Raw genomic sequence first — 16,182 nt, 5'->3', positions numbered from 1 at the left:
ATTGAAAGTGGGTAAAATTCCTTTTAGAAATGAAGGCTTTGTGGAGACGGCCCCCCCCCCCCCCCCCCCCGGCTTCCCGCCCCCCCGGGGGGGGGGGGAAATTAGGATGGAGGCCAGACAGGAGTCAGCTTCTTCTGAAATTACATGTGCTATGTAGGGGAGGGAATGTTAACAGAGCAAAATTTGTGTCCAGTTAGAGAAAAAGGATTAGGGAAGTAGCTTCTGGATAGATAACCAAAAATGTCTCTGTCTTCATCAAAGGATAGCACCTTCAGAATCTGCAGGAAAGTTGTTATAGGCAGAAGGAAAATTCCTTGGGTTATACAGGCATACCTTAGAGATACTTCAGGTTTGGTTCTAGACCATCACAATAAAGCAAATATCACAGTAAACAAGTTAAATGAATTTTTTGGATTCTCAGGGTGTATAAAAGTATATTTATACTACACCATAGTCTATTAAGCATGCAATAGCATTATGTCTAAAAAGCATCATGCATTTCTTAATTTAAAAACATTGCTAAAAAATGCTGTCATCTGAGCTTTCAGTGAGTTGTAATCACTGATAACAGTGATTATTTGCCATAACAAATATAATAATAATGAAAAAGCTTGAAATATTGCAAGAATTACCAAAGTGTGACACAGAGACATAAAGTGAACAAATGCTATCTATTGGAAAAACAGTGCCTATGGACTTGCTCAGTGCAAGGTTGCCATAGACCCTTCAATTTGTGTTTAAACACACACACACACACACACACACACACACACACACACAAGCACAGTATCAGTGAAGTGCAATGAAACAAGGTATGCCTGTAAAACCTTTCACATTCCTTTCCGACCTCTAAATAAATCTGTATAAAACTATTGTTCAAACTTTCTAGATAGCGTTTATAGTTGTGAGTACTTAGTTTTTCTTGTTAAACAAAAGAATTTAAGGTTGTTAGGTCACGTGGGTGGCTCAGTCAGTTGAGCATTTGACTTCAGCTCAGGTCATGATATCACGGTTTGTTGAGTTTGAGCCCCACAATGGACTCTCTGCTGTCAGCTTAGAGCCCGCTTCGGATCCTTTGTCCCCCTCTCTCTCTGCTCCTCTCCAATGCTCGCTCGCTCTCTCTCTCAAAAATAAATACACATTAAAAAATAAAAAAGAATTTAAGGTTGCTGAACTTTAAAATCTTATTGATTGATTGATTGATTTGTTTATTTATGAGGGAGAGAGGGAAAAAGAGAGAGAGAGAGAGGGAGAGAGGGAAAAAGAGAGAGAGAGAGAGATATCAAGCCAGGGAGAGGGAAGAAGGAAAGAGAGAATCTTAAGTAGATTCTATGCTTAGTGTGGAGCCTGATGCAGGGCTTGATCTCACGACCCTGGGATCATGACCTGAGCCAAAATCATGAGTTGAATGCTCAACTGACTGAGCCACCCAGGCACCCCTTAAAATGTAACCTTTGTTCATCTCAGTAGTGCCTGGCATGTAGTAACCACTTCAAATATTTGTTATGTAAATAAAATAAATGAATAAATTAATATAAGTCAGTGTTAAATTGATAAATGTGTGTGTTTATATTATCCGAAGCTTTTGACTTCATGGTGTCATCAGGTTTTATTTGTATTGAAGAAATCCTGTATTCTGTATAGTTCCAATGAAGGGTGGGTGCCTCTTATCCAAAAAAGTATCTTTAAACACAGTATTTCTTAGCACCTTCTTAATTCAATATTTTTTTTATTTTAAGTTTTTATTTAAATTCTAATTAGTTAACATATATATTAAAATTGATTTCAGGTGTCGAATTTAGTGATTCGTCACTTACATATAACAGCCCAGTACTCTTCACAAGTGCCCTCCTTAATCCCCATCACCCATTTAGCCTATCCCCTGCCCTTAATTCAGGATTTATAAAATTGATTCTTTTTAGAGCAAAACTTTTAATCAAAGAACTGTGATATGTAAGGATTTGGACCACTTTATCAATTTGGTCATAAGAGCAATATTTAAAATCTAGTTTATTAAAAAACATCCTCTAGGGGCACCTGGCTGGCTCAGTTGATTAAGGGTCCAACTCTTGATTTCAGTTCTTGATCTCATGGTTGGTGAGATCAAGCCTCACATCAGGCTCTGCACTGACAGCATGGAACCAGCTTTGGAGTTTCAGCCCCCCTCTCTTTCTCTCCGCCACGCCCCTGCATGTGTGCACACTCTTTCTCTCTCTCAAAATAAACTTAAAGAAAAACACACAGGAGTGCCTGGGGTGGCTCAGTTATTTAAGCATCTGACTCTTGGTTTTGGCTTAGTCATGATCTCGTGTTGTAAGATTGAGCTCCGCGTCTGGCATTGCACTGACAATGCAGAGCCTGCTTGAGATTTTCTCTCTCCCTGTCTTTCTGCCCCTTCCCTGCTTGTGTGCAAACACACTCTTTCTCTCTCTCTCTCTCTGAAAATAAATAAACTTAAAAAAAAAGAAGAAGAACATCCTGTTGATTTGATTTGGGGATACTTTTTTTTTTTCAAGTTTATTTTGTTTATTGAGAGAGACAGAGGGTGTGTGAGCAGGCAGAGAGAGAATCTCAAGCAGGCTCCACACTGCCAGTGGGAAGTCTGATGCGGGCTTGAACCAGTAAACGGTGAGATCGTGACCTTAGCCAAAATCAAGAAGCTGGATGTTTAACCGACTGAGCCACCCACCCACCCCGGGAATACTTTTTTTAGAAAATCCAAACTTTTACAAAATAACATTCATATTAAAGCTTGTTATTGTCAGTTTGTTATGGTTTTGTGTTAACCAAAGCTTTTATATTATTTACAGGTATGAATTGGTTTGTTAGTTATACAGTTGCGACCTGGTTTTTTTTTTTAATTCATTGATTTGCTTTTATGAAATTAGCAGTCATTAAGCAATATGAATAATGTAGTTTTAAAAATAAAATCCTTTAGTGTCATTTATATATGTGGTTCTCCAGTAATTGGGACTTTAAAAATTGACATGTTTCTATTGAAATGTCATTTGATTTTTGGATTTCTGAAGTTGGCATCTTACCCTCTGAGGATTCTTAATATAATTCTTTCAATGTCTATCACTACCCAACTAAAATATCATGTTCTTTTTATTAAGCAGATGATTTTTATGTGTATTAGCAAAATCAAGTTTGACACATTCTTTTTCTGATATAGTATGATAGGTAGTCATGACCAGATCTGTAACAGTTTTTTACTTTTATATTCTAGGAAAAAGTATTGGGGGGCGTGGCCACAAAATTAGCGACTATTTTGAAGTAAGTTTATTGATAAATACCTCCAGTTCTTAATATTATTTTGGTATGGGCTGAAATAATTTCTTTGAAGTACAAGTTCAACTTTTGATTATCTTTGTGATTAGAGCAGAGTGTCAGTACTATGTAATGTCCTGTCTTCCTAGGAACATTAAAATTTACTTTTATATTCATATATTCTTGTTGTAATTTTCAAAGTACTTCCTCACATACTTGCTTATATAACAGCCCAGGAGATAGGCACAGGAGATATTAGGGTTTCTATATTACAGATGAGGAAACTGAGGACCAGACATGTAAAGTAGCCCATTTAAAGTCAAATTCTAAATGGAAGTGCAAAGAGAGAACTTGAATAACCTCTAGTTTAGAATTGTTTCTGCTGTCAGTGCAGCCTTTATGGCACCATAGCAACATTTGAGCCCTGTAGATGGAAGTTAAATAATAGAAATGTGAATCTAAGAGCCCCTGAAAATAATAAATGTGATAAATTTAGATTCTTACCCAGTTTAGAATATTACCTTATTCTTTTACACAGAAATACTTTTGGCTACCAGTTTTACATTACAGTACATTAATATGATTGTTAAAACAACAAACATGATCTACTCAGTTGAAAAATGCTTATATTTACTTGAGTGTGAGAGCAGAATTTGCCAGTTAGGGGAAGGGCTGCATTAAAGGCTTTTTTTTTTTTTTTTTTTTTTTTTTTTTTTTTTTTAACCATCCATTGTGTTTCTTAATTGGATTTACAGAATCTAAGGTAAAACTATTGCTGACCACGGTCTTGTATTGCTAACCTAGTGCTCTTTAGTTAAGGTCAGTCCCTCAGTGTTAATAAGAATCTTTGCCAAAGGTTGGATCAATTCAAATCAACAAATTTCGAGTCTGTTGAATATTCCTCATGTGCCACTAGTTCTGCTAGTCACTGTAGAGTAAAAAATAAATCAGACCAAGTCCCTAGGTTGCTGGAAGACATGCTAGGAGGTCCCCATCTCTGCTCTTCTCCTAAAACCCTGAGAGGAATCCAGTAGCAGTTTTCTCTTCCCATTCTTGGTAGAGAAGTGAGAAAGGCAGCTGTGGAATAGATTTGGAGGCTTCTCTTCATAGGCACCTAAGTCATGCACTGTAATTCATCTCATGCATGGAAGAAAGGATTGATTTTTATTAGATTTTGTGCTGTTAAACAGAAGAGACTTTGTCTGTGTAACTTTTTATATTAAGTGCTACAAACATTTGGATTTTTAACAGATCTAGAGAATGTTGATTCTGTTTTAAGATGGCTTATTACATTCACTAACTTCTACTTGTAAATATGTTAATTTGGGGGTGTTAGGGATTATACCCATTCAACAAACATTTATAAGGAACTATTAAAATTTGAAGGAAAAATAGTATATGTTCATTGTTGGGGAGGGGGGAATTTTTGAGTCTGCTGCAGTAACAAATTAAAACCAGAATGTTAAAAAAAAATAAGGGTCTTTGCTAAACATAGTCTTTTCATATTCTTGTGATCAGTATTCTCTCTTTAGTCTTTTAGGACTTGGCTGTAACTAACCTTAGTTTTGCTTTTTCTTGACCCATTTAAATCACTACTGAATTTAATTTAAAAGACAATATATTTAAATTAATTATTAATATCATGTCTAAAATAACATCTGTCTAAACCTATTTTCATAAAGTGTTTTCTTTTTTTTCTTAGTACCAAGGTGGGAATGGCTCAAGTCCAGTAAGAGGCATACCTCCTGCGATCCGTTCTCCTCAAAATTCGCATTCACATTCCACTCCTTCCTCATCTGTAAGTTTTGACATGTGTAGGGAGTCTTATATCTACTAACATATGTATGTATGTATACTGAATATCTTTTCATTGAGAACTTCTATATATATTTATTTGTATTTATCTTCTAAGAAAATTATTTTGTGAGGTAGGTTAAATTCTTTTTAATGATTTGATGCTGTTAGAACGTTATTTCTCAAAGTGAGATCCTTAAGTTAAAGATTTCCTGGATTGATTATATCCAAGAAGTAATGTTTCTATAAAAGAATGCTGTCTAACTTAGGGGACTACAATGAATACTCTTGTATTGGTCCATATTCAGTTACTGATTTCTAATTTCTAATTCTCTTAGAAATTAAATTTCTTAACCACTAAAGTGATAGCATGATTCCTTTCTAGACAAAGGTAGGCAGCCTTTAGCCTTGGACCATTTTATTTAAGCATAGGAGAAGAATCTTGGATCTAAAAATTATCTTACAACTTCTTGGTTTGTTTCTAGTGTATTTAAGTCCTAGTCCTTTTTATATGCATTGTTTTGCATATTGGATTTCATTTTTCCTTATCTTTCATTATATGAAAGTTTAATGTCTAACCAGAAAAGCAGTGTTGGCTCTCAGTAATTTAAAAATGACTTGAAGGTTTTTTAAAATCAAAGTATCTCTTATTTATTCAAATACCTTGTTTTTATTTCCAGTGTTCCCTTCTGGTCCTTGCTGGTAGACATATAATTAGTTGTATCTTACTTATTTTGTACCTTGGACACATTATATTGTAATATGCAAAATAAACTATAAGACTCAATAATTTTGAGTCATAGTGATAGCAGTGATACAATGATATCTGTTTTCAATGATGTGTTTTAAAACTAGTCACTAGATAAACCATGAAACTCAACAGTAAATTGATATTATACTATATATGGGCATGCATTATTGTCCCTATTAATAAGAATTCTATATTAAGATCTTCTCAGTTTTACTTTTTGAGCCATCGTCATCTGTTTTTAATATTTTTGTTTTGAAATAATGTATTTGGCCTTGTTTAACAGATTGAAAGCATTAAAATGTTTTTGATGGTTCTAGGATATAAGCTTCTTGAGGGCAGGGAGTATATGGTTGTCTCTTTCATTGCACCTTTATGTAAGGGAGGGTACTCTAAAAATGAATGCTAACTGAATAAACAGTGATAAAAAGTTTTAAAAAGTCAATTATGTTTTAATTCAGTTATTATCCTGATAAAAACATAGGAGGTGTTAAGTAGTTGTTGTTGAGGAGAAGCCTATTTTCTTCTTGCTAATGTAAAAATTTTAATATTTTTTTTTAAGGTTCGACCGAATAGCCCTTCTCCTACTGCATTAGCTTTTGGGGACCACCCTATTTTACAACCAAAGCAGTTATCCTTTAAAATTACTCAGGTAAATAGTAATTGAAATTTCTTTGTGTGATTTGTAAGAAACTAGTGACTTATAAGAAACTTAGTATAATGTAGAAACTAGTGGACATAGTCATAAAGTAAAATTATACATCAAGAAAACTACTAGACAAAAAAGTAGTTTGTAGGGGGTGAGAAATTGAAACACCCAGTTTACTATCAGCTTGTCCTTTGTTACATGCTGGTTAAATATGTAGATGTTTTGGGGCACCTGGGTGGCTCAGTCGGTTAAGTGTCTGACTCTTGATTTTAGTTCAGGTACATGATCTCATGGTTTGTGAGTTTGCGGTGCTGGCAGTGCGGAGCCTGCTTGGGATTCTTTCTCTCTCTCTCCCCCTCTCTCTCTGCCTCTCCCCTGCGCGCGTGCTCTCTCTCTCGCTCTCTCTTTCTCTCTCTCAAGATAAATAAACATTAAAAACTTTTTAAAAATATCTAGATGTTTAAGCATATTAAATAGAACAACCATAACATGTCAATTTTGTTTACTGATTTTTTTTTTTGAACATACCATCCAAATAAATATAATCATCGTCTTCCTGAAGCTATTACATTTGTCATACGTGGACATAAAAGGTGTTCATTTTGGGTGTATGTATTTATATACATACATATATATGTGTGTATATAAATTTATATATATGTATAAATTTATATAATTTATATATAAATTATAAAAATTATACATATATGATAAATAAATAAATATATAATAAATTAATAAATATATAATAAATTTATACATAAATTTATATATGTGCTATATACTTAAAATATTTGAAAATTGAATATTAGATATCTTTTATGCTTATTTGGTTTTATGAATTTTGATTACTAAGTTTTTCATTTTAACTTTTTACGTATGACAGTTTGGGGATGATACTGTCTCAAACCACGGGGATTTGAAGAGTAGATGTTTTTGCTTAGCCATCTTTATTACCCAATTTATTGCCATTAGACTTTTCTGTTAGGTCATGTGCAAATTGTTGTACATGCATCAAAACTTCAGGCTATTGGGGCGCCTGGGTGGCGCAGTCGGTTAAGCGTCCGACTTCAGCCAGGTCACGATCTCGCGGTCCGTGAGTTCGAGCCCCGCGTCGGGCTCTGGGCTGATGGCTCAGAGCCTGGAGCCTGTTTCCGATTCTGTGTCTCCCTCTCTCTCCGCCCCCGCCCCCCGTTCATGCTCTGTCTCTCTCTGTTCCAAAAAAAAATAAACGTTGAAAAAAAAAATTAAAAAAAAAACAAAACAAAACAAAAAAAAAACTTCAGGCTATTCATTGCTTTCAGTCAATGAATAGTTCATGAAAGTTTTTGCCATGTTCAAAAGTCAGCTAGAGTTGATAGCACAAAGCAGTGGTTATATTGAATTTTAATGAAGAACGTAACAATATTCTAAAACTTTTAGTAATCAGTCTTTTAAATATTTGTAACCTGGTAGAAGTTATACTTCTGAAGATATTAAAACTTAAAACTGTACTAAGACTTTTGGGATAACTTTTATGAACACAAACTCAAATATTTTCTTTGCTTTTTAGAATCAGAGTAAAATCTAGTTTATATTTGCATGCAGTGATATATATAATGAAGATAATCAAATAGTTTTCTTTCATTTAGACTGATCTCACAATGCTGAAATTAGCAGCATTAGAAAGTAATAAAAACCAGGACCTGGAAAAGAAGGAGGGTCGTATAGATGACTTGCTCAGGGTAAGTAATAAGTCATAGAGGGAAAATTGATTGAATTATTTGGCAATAGTAAAAGTTGAGGAAATACTTAGCAACGTAAAAAAATTCTATAGCTGAGAAGAATAAGCTTTTTCTGGTAGTTTTAAGTACATGAAAATAACTATTTTAAAGTGCAAATTATTAGTTCTTTAAATGTGAATTGAGAAACAGTTGGAGAAATAGAGGGAAGTTTATAAAATTTATTTTTATCTGATCAACTATCATAAGACAGATAGCCATTTTGTGTTAGTTTTAAGGGTGTAATTGATTTTGTCTTAAACCCTCTGATATTTGGTATTATATAAGATGAAGTAACTGCTGCAATCCTGTGAAATTTTTAATGGAAACCTTGCAAAAAGACACATCAGAAAGTATTGTAATGTGAGTAAGGTATGAAGCAGTGGTTCTCACTCCATGATGCTCATTAGAATTACCAAATGGGAAAGGTGGGAGGCACTTTATAAAGGTGGCCATGCCTAAACTCCAACCTGAGGGGTTCTGATTAAGTTGATGTGAGGTCAGGGGTTCGGCATTGGTAGTTTTAAAAACTCCTCCAGATAATTATAATTTAAGCCAGCATTAAGAACTGGTGGTATAGAAACTCAGTGAAATCAACACCTGTGGTCTTACCATAATGATCTATACGTTTGAAACTCCCAGCTTGCCTTTTCCTGATCCTATCCCAGTCACTTCTCACATCCCTTTACCATTACCTACTAAGTTTTGTATTTATTATGCCTTTGTGTTTCTTTATGGTTTTATCACATGTATCTATACATTCTTAACAACATATTTCAGGGTTTTTTTGAACTTTGCATAAAATTACGCTGAGGACACCTGGGTGGCTCAGTTGGTTGAGCGTCCGACTTCAGCTCAGGTCATTGTCTCATGGCTCATGGGTTCGAGTCCCGCGTTGGGTTGTGTGCTGACAGCTCAGAGCCTGGAGCCTGTTTCGGATTCTGTGTCTCCCTCCCTCTCTCTGCCATTCTCCCATTTGCTTCGTCTCTCTCACAAATATAAATAAAAACATTTTTAAAAAATTACGCTGTATGTACCCTTTTGCTCTGCTTGTTTTCACTAAACATTAAATGTGGAATTGTCATGTACTTTGTTTCATGTTATATAGTAAGGTTTTATATGAATATACCGTAATACATCTTTTTGCTGTTGGTAGACATTTTGTTTCTACTTTTTTGCTAATACGAATGGTCCTGCTAACAACATTCTAATACATGTCTTCTAGCGCAAATGTAGAAAAATTTGTCTTACGTTATATGCTTAAGAGAGATGTGGCCAGAGTACATGGCATGCAATCTTCAATTTTGCTTTATAATGATGCCAAATTTTTCCCAAAGTGGTTGGATTAGTTTACACTCCTACTGGCAGTGGGCAAGAAATAATCTTGGTGCTTATTATCTTTGTCAAGGCTTATTATAATCAGATATAAGAAATTTTTTTGGCCAATTTGATAGAGGGAAACAAGGTGTCTTTTATTGTGCATTCTCTTTTATCATCTTTTAAAATATTTATTAACTGTGTTTCTTCTGTGAAATAACTGATGTTTTTTGCTCATTTTTTCTTAGTGGGTTGCTATCTTTTTTTTTATTGATGTCAGTTTCTTGTTGTTCATATATATTGATTTTCTCCCAGTGTGCAAATTGCCTCTTTATTTCTTCATGCTGTCTTTTGATGATTAGATGCATTTAAAAATTTTACATGATTAAGTACATCTTTTTGTTTGTAGTTTATGTTATGTTTGTACCAAGTTATTATCAAAGGTATACCAAAAGAACTAATTTTTTTTTTAATTTCTAATATCATAAAGATATCCCTCTATATTTTCTTTTAAAACCTTTGTAGTCTGGGTTTTCAAGACAAGTTGTTAATCTCACTGGAATTTGTTTTTCGGTATGGTGTAAATAAGGTTTCATTTTATTTTCTTTCTATATAGATAATCAGTTGCCCAGCTCATTTAATTGAAACTCCACTCTTTCCTGCCAGTTCCGTCATGTAATCTATGTTCCATATACAAGTGGATCTATTTCTGTATTCTCTGCTGTGTTCCATGTTCTGTTTGTGTATTCCTACACTGGTATAGCATCTTTTATCATTTAGCAATTGCCTTTGTTAGTACCAGAGAACATAAACAGCAATAGTTTAAATGAGATACAATAGTAGTTTTTGAGAGGAGAACAGAACTGGTTCTGTCATCACAGAACTGGTGATGTCTTCATAGTGTCTTATGGGATCTTGACTCCTTCAGTTTTTTATTCCTTTATCCTTAGTGTATGGCTTTTATCTTGAAGGTCATATCAAGGTGTAAAATATTTATTAGAGTCTCATAGTTACGATAGGTTAGCTAGGTACATATCAATCCAGAATAAAACGTAAGCTTTCATTGCTAATAAAGAAAGAGAAAATAGATTTGGGTGATCATAATTGCTGTAGCTTTATATTAAATCTTGATTTGTGATTGAAGAAATATCCTTTCTTTTTCGCTATTTTTGGCCTTTTGTAGTTTTAGAGAAATGTTAGAATCAAATTTTGAACACACACACACACACACACACACACACACCACAGTTTGTTTGAATTGTGCCTAATGAGGAGGGTTTCTTGGTACTGACTTCCATTTGTGTTCCTCTGAGAATCTCTTTATTTTACCCTTTTCCTTGAAAAATAATTTTATTAGGTATATAATTTCAGATTGGTAGCTCTTTTCTCCTAGCATCTTCGATATATTATGTCTTTTGGCTTCTACCATGATTGGCCTAGAACTGTGGTTCTCAAAGTATGATTCCCAGACCAGAAGCATCAGCATCCTGTGGAATTTATTAGAAATAATTTTCAGGGGTGCCTGGGTGGCTCAGTCGGTTGAGCGTCTGGCTTCGGCTCAGGTCATGATCTCACAGCTCATGAGTTCGAGCCCCGCGTCGGGCTCTGTGCTGACAGCTCGGAGCCTGGAGCCTGCTTCAGATTCTGTGCCTCCCTTTCTCTCTGCCCCAAACCACTCGCATTCTGTCTCTGTCTCTCTCAAAAATAAATAAACATTAAAAACAATTTTTTAAAGAAAGAAAGAAATAATTTTCAGACCCTACTCCAGACTGACTTATATAGAAACTTGGGGGGTGTGTCCCACCCAGCAGTCTGTATTCTAACAAGCCCTCCAGGTTATTCTGTCGTTATCCTAGACTAATCTGACTCATCTCCTGAGTTTATATAAGGGCTTTTGCATGAGCATATGGCTGCCTAGAAAGTCAGCAAAATGGGTATCTTATTGCCAAGAAAGATGGTGGAAATAGTTAGCTATTGGGTAGGCATCAGTAGTGTCAGCCCCAAGTTTAATGGAGAAAACAGTTTTATCAGTTACAAAAGATGGAAGAGAACTTACATTCATTTTTAAGTGTTATTCATTTTATATACATATATTTAGTTATTTTTAACTAAGTGAGATAGATAGTATTGCCCCTATTTTAGAAATACAAAAGAAATAAACGAAGGTTCAGGTAACTGACTGAACTTAGCCAAGGTTATATACCTTAGGATGTGGATTTGAACCATGGAATATGGATACAAATTCCATGTACTTTTCACTGCACAGTTAAGCAACATTTAACAGTATTATGCCACAATAAGTAGATGTTGAAAAAAAAATTTTTAGTATCATACTCAAATCCTTAATTAACCCTTTCTTTTTATATACTTTATTCAGAATGTTAAAAATATTCATCAGTGTCTCATATACACAAATTCTAGACCTTTTCCATTTTCTCCTTATTTTGTAGGCTAATTGTGATCTCAGACGGCAAATAGATGAACAACAAAAATTACTTGAAAAATACAAAGAACGATTAAATAAGTGCATATCAATGAGCAAAAAACTGCTTATTGAAAAGGTAGGTGATTTGTTTCCTTTTCATTCTGCTTGACCCCTTTTTTGCCTTGTACAGTTTTAAATTTTAAATAAATAAAATTGATGATATTTTCCTTCTCCTTCCAGAGTACGCAAGAAAAACTGTCAAGCCGAGAGAAGAGTATGCAAGACAGATTACGCCTTGGGCACTTCACAACAGTTAGACATGGTGCTTCATTTACTGAACAATGGACAGATGGTTTTGCGTTTCAGAATCTCGTGAAGTTAGTCATTCTTACATTTTAAATAATGTAGTGTTCCTTTGAGTTTTTATTACTTGCAAAGATTGTACATTTGGAATTGTGTTCTACATCTACTCCTTACTATTTGAAATCACAGAATTTAGTACATTTGAAAGGAACGTAAAACACAAGTATTACAATTTCAGCTTTAGCAAATTTCTTGATTAGTTAGCATTCATCCATACAGCATGATGTATTATTCTAAACATGACTTTCCAAAATATAAACTGACCTTCCAGCTTTATAGATGATTTGGGAGGGAACTGTAATTGTCATTGGAAGATTTACATCTATATGTATATATATCTTGGGATTTGCCTACTTAGCTTTTTCCCCCCATTCTCCAATCCTTACTTTAGTCTTAGTATTCAGCCCTTGTCTGCTTTCTGTTCCTATGGAAAAGACAAGAACTTTTTCTGTTCTGTTTTAGATACAATAATTCTAAATCAGTTGAACTGAACATGTGGCTTTAGTGTTTCTGAGGTAAACTTTAAAACAGAGAAGTTATTGAGTTTAGATGATTGACTCTATTAAGAAGCCAAGACCTATGCTGCCCCCCCCCCCTTTTTTTTTTTGCCGGAAAAATTTTAAAACCTGCAAAGCAGGAGTAGTGGCAGCATCTACATCAGATTTCCTAGAACTCGTTCAGTTATGTGCAAAATGGAGGCAAAGCTGTATCTCCCGTATTATATAAACATCGCTGTTTTAAACACTGGTTCCCAGAACTTAGCACAGAATGGCCTTCTCTGTCTCAGTTGATTTCTTCAGCTTTTGTTCAGCACCAGCTGTGCTGGGTGAAAGGTGTACCATAATGATGGATGTTGTTCTTGTGATGCTAGAGATTTTGGCTTTTAATTCTGTGGGTAATATGGAGCTATTAAAGGTTTGTCTGTAGTGTGTGTGGTCAGAATTGAGTTTTAGAAAGATAACTCATGATAATATGGGAATGTTGGAAAGAAGATAAATTGTTGACAGCTGAGATGGGGAGAGGTCTCCAAATGAAAGATGATTAGGTTTGAGCTAAAATATTGACAGTGAAACTAGAGATACGTTTGAGGTAGAAACCATGATTTTTGAGTATTTTAAAAGCAAGAACCTCAGCTGCTAAACCCAGACCTACAGTTGTCCTGGTAATGAATAAAATAAGTTACAGTGTATAACCTTAAATATAAATCTAAAACACAAGCTCTGTTAGTAGTTAAAATTTCTTCACTGAGCTATCAAAAAAGAGCAAAATTGGGGCTTCCGGGTTGGTGAACACGTGGAAGTCTGGGGAGAGTGGTGCAAATGGAGAGGGCGTTGGAAGCTCTGTGCCCTTCCCTTGTGCCTTGCCCTATGCACCTCTTCAGTCTGGCTGTTCTTGCTTTGTGCCTTTTTATGATAAGTAAGTAATTTAGTTTTTAAAAAATTACTTGCATTTCTTGAGATGAGGGCCTACTGTGTATTGTTATACATACCTTATATCAAGTTACTTATCAGTGTGTATCAAGTAGTTTATCAGTGATAGAACCCAAAGTAGTTGACAGATAAGAGAAATAAATATTAGTAATGTTAAATTAATCTCTAAAATGTGTAGTCATTCCTGAATAATCAGATATTTGCTATATATATTCATTCCAGTAATTATTTACTTTCCGTTAGGATTTTGATCAGTAGGGTTATTGCTGTTTATTTTCATTTATAACATCTTGATTGTGTTCTAAAGTAGCTTTAAAAGTTAACTTTTTAAATAAAGTTATTCCTACTTCCAAATGGAAACTGGATTAAAGTCCTGTTCTAGCTTTGCTATTCTTGAATTTTCTCCACCCTTTTACTCTTCTCTGTGGGTGGTTAGTGATTCTTTCATTCTGGTCATATTCTACTACCATCTGGCTAGAACCATAGGAAAAGGCAGTGTGCATGAAGTCAGTTTTGCATCAGCAGAGTAGAAGTTCTGTAGTTCTGGTTTGAGTGGGGGTGGGGAGCCAAGGAATTGAAACATTTGTCGTGTTTTAAATCTTAGTCTTATAACCATGTAGCGTTTTTTAAAACTTTTTCTTAGCGTGTTGAGGTGACCTAAAAGGGAACCGGTTACTTTGAGAACAAGTTTGCCTGGGCGGCTCTGTCAGTTAAGCATCCAACTTTGGCTCAGCTCTTGATCTCACGGTTCATGGGTTCAAGCCCTGCGTTTTGGGCTCTGCTGACAGCTCAGAGCCTGGAGCCTGCTTCGGTTTCTGTGTTTCCCTCTTTCTCTGCCCCTCCCCCATCTCAAAAATAAACGTTAAAAAAAAAAGCTTCACTGTTAACCTACTCTTGCTCTGGTCAGATTGCTGAAATCTCTAACATGTGTTTTTATAGTAGACATGATATTTAGTAGTTTTTTTTACAACTAGTAAGCTTTAGATTCTTGAATGGGAAACAGTAATATTTATTTACTTTTATTAATTGCTCATTCTTTAAAGCCATGCTAATTTTTGTTTCCTTCAGGTAGTGAAAATTTCCTCTTTCTTCATAAATGTCTTAAACTGTGTGTGTCGGGGCGGGGGGGTGGGGCAGAGAGAAAGAGAGAGCAGTCGTGGGTGTGCATGTGGGGAGAGGGAGAGAGAGACTCTCAAGCAGGCGCCATGCTCAGCGCAGAGCCCGACGCAGGGCTTCATCCCACAACCCTGGGATCATGACCTGAGCAGAAATCAAGCATCAGATAGTCAGATGCTTAATTGACTGAGCCACCCAGGCTCTCCTCTTCTTAAATTTCTCATATTCAGATCAATTTTTGTTTCAAGATAGCACTTGCACATTCCCCAAATCTTCTTAACAGAGATAAAGTTAGAAAATAACACTTTATTAAATTAATATTTGTGGAATGCAAACTGGTGCAGCCACTCTGGAAAACAGTATGGAGGTTCCTCAAGAAATTAAAAATAGAACCACCCTACGACCCAGCAATTGCACAACTAGGTGTTTATCCAGGGGATGCAGGTGTGCTGTTTCGAAGGGACACGTGCACCCCAGTGTATATAGCAGTGCTATTGACAATAGCCAAAGTATGGAAAGAGCCCAAATGTCCATCAACGGATGATGGCAATCAAAAAGAATGAAATCTTGCCATTTGCAACTAGGTGGATGGAACTAGAGGGTATTGTGCGACATTAGTCAGAAAAGACAAGTATATGGCTTCATTCATATGAGGACTTTAAGATACAAAACAGATGAATATAAGGGAAGGGAAGCAAAAATAATATAAAAACAGGGAGGGGGACAAAACATCAGAGACTCTTAAATACAGAGAACAAACAGGGTTGCTGGAGGGGTTGGGGGGGATGGGCTAAATGGATAAGGGGCATTAAGGAATCTACTCCTGATATCATTGTTGCACCGTGTGCTAACATAGATATAAATTATAAAAAAATAAATACATTATGGAAAATAAATAATATTACACATTTAAAAAATTCATATTTGGGGCACCTGGGTGGCGCAGTCGGTTGGGCGTCCGACTTCAGCTCAGGCCACAATCTCGCGGTCCGTGAGTTCGAGCCCCGCGTCGGGCGCTGGGCTGATGGCTCAGAGCCTGGAGCCTGTTTCCGATTCTGTGTCTCCCTCTCTCTCTGCCCCTCCCCCATTCATGTTCTGTCTCTCTCTGTCCCAAAAATAAACGTTGGAAAAAAAAAATTCATATTTGTCTTTTGTAAGTTTTTCTACAAACAGTAAGTGATCAGATGCATGTTTAAAATATACTCCGTGCTTACCTCTGTTCTTTTTTTAATAGCCCATTTATGTCATTCAGCAAATATTTACTGAATACCTAGTATGTGCTGATTATTGTGGTCACTCGCACCAGAGAT

General features: G+C 35.5%; 1 protein-coding gene across 1 annotated transcript in view; it reads left to right on the top strand.

Moving 5' to 3' along the window:
* TLK1 (tousled like kinase 1) overlaps positions 1-16,182 on the top strand; it is a 156,113-nt gene that overhangs the window by 86,211 nt on the left and 53,720 nt on the right. Inside the window, exons 5-10 of the mRNA XM_040475359.1 lie at positions 3,230-3,276; positions 4,973-5,068; positions 6,375-6,464; positions 8,093-8,185; positions 11,989-12,099; positions 12,204-12,340. Coding sequence (XP_040331293.1) covers positions 3,230-3,276; positions 4,973-5,068; positions 6,375-6,464; positions 8,093-8,185; positions 11,989-12,099; positions 12,204-12,340 — 574 coding nt within the window. The remainder of the gene's footprint in view (positions 1-3,229; positions 3,277-4,972; positions 5,069-6,374; positions 6,465-8,092; positions 8,186-11,988; positions 12,100-12,203; positions 12,341-16,182) is intronic.

Source organism: Herpailurus yagouaroundi, unplaced genomic scaffold (genome assembly GCF_014898765.1).
Source record: "Herpailurus yagouaroundi ecotype Mexico unplaced genomic scaffold, PumYag 140, whole genome shotgun sequence".
NCBI classification, from domain to species: domain Eukaryota; kingdom Metazoa; phylum Chordata; class Mammalia; order Carnivora; family Felidae; genus Herpailurus; species Herpailurus yagouaroundi.
The sequence above is the reverse complement of the archived record's forward strand: the minus strand, read 5'-3'. Positions and strand labels throughout refer to the sequence as shown.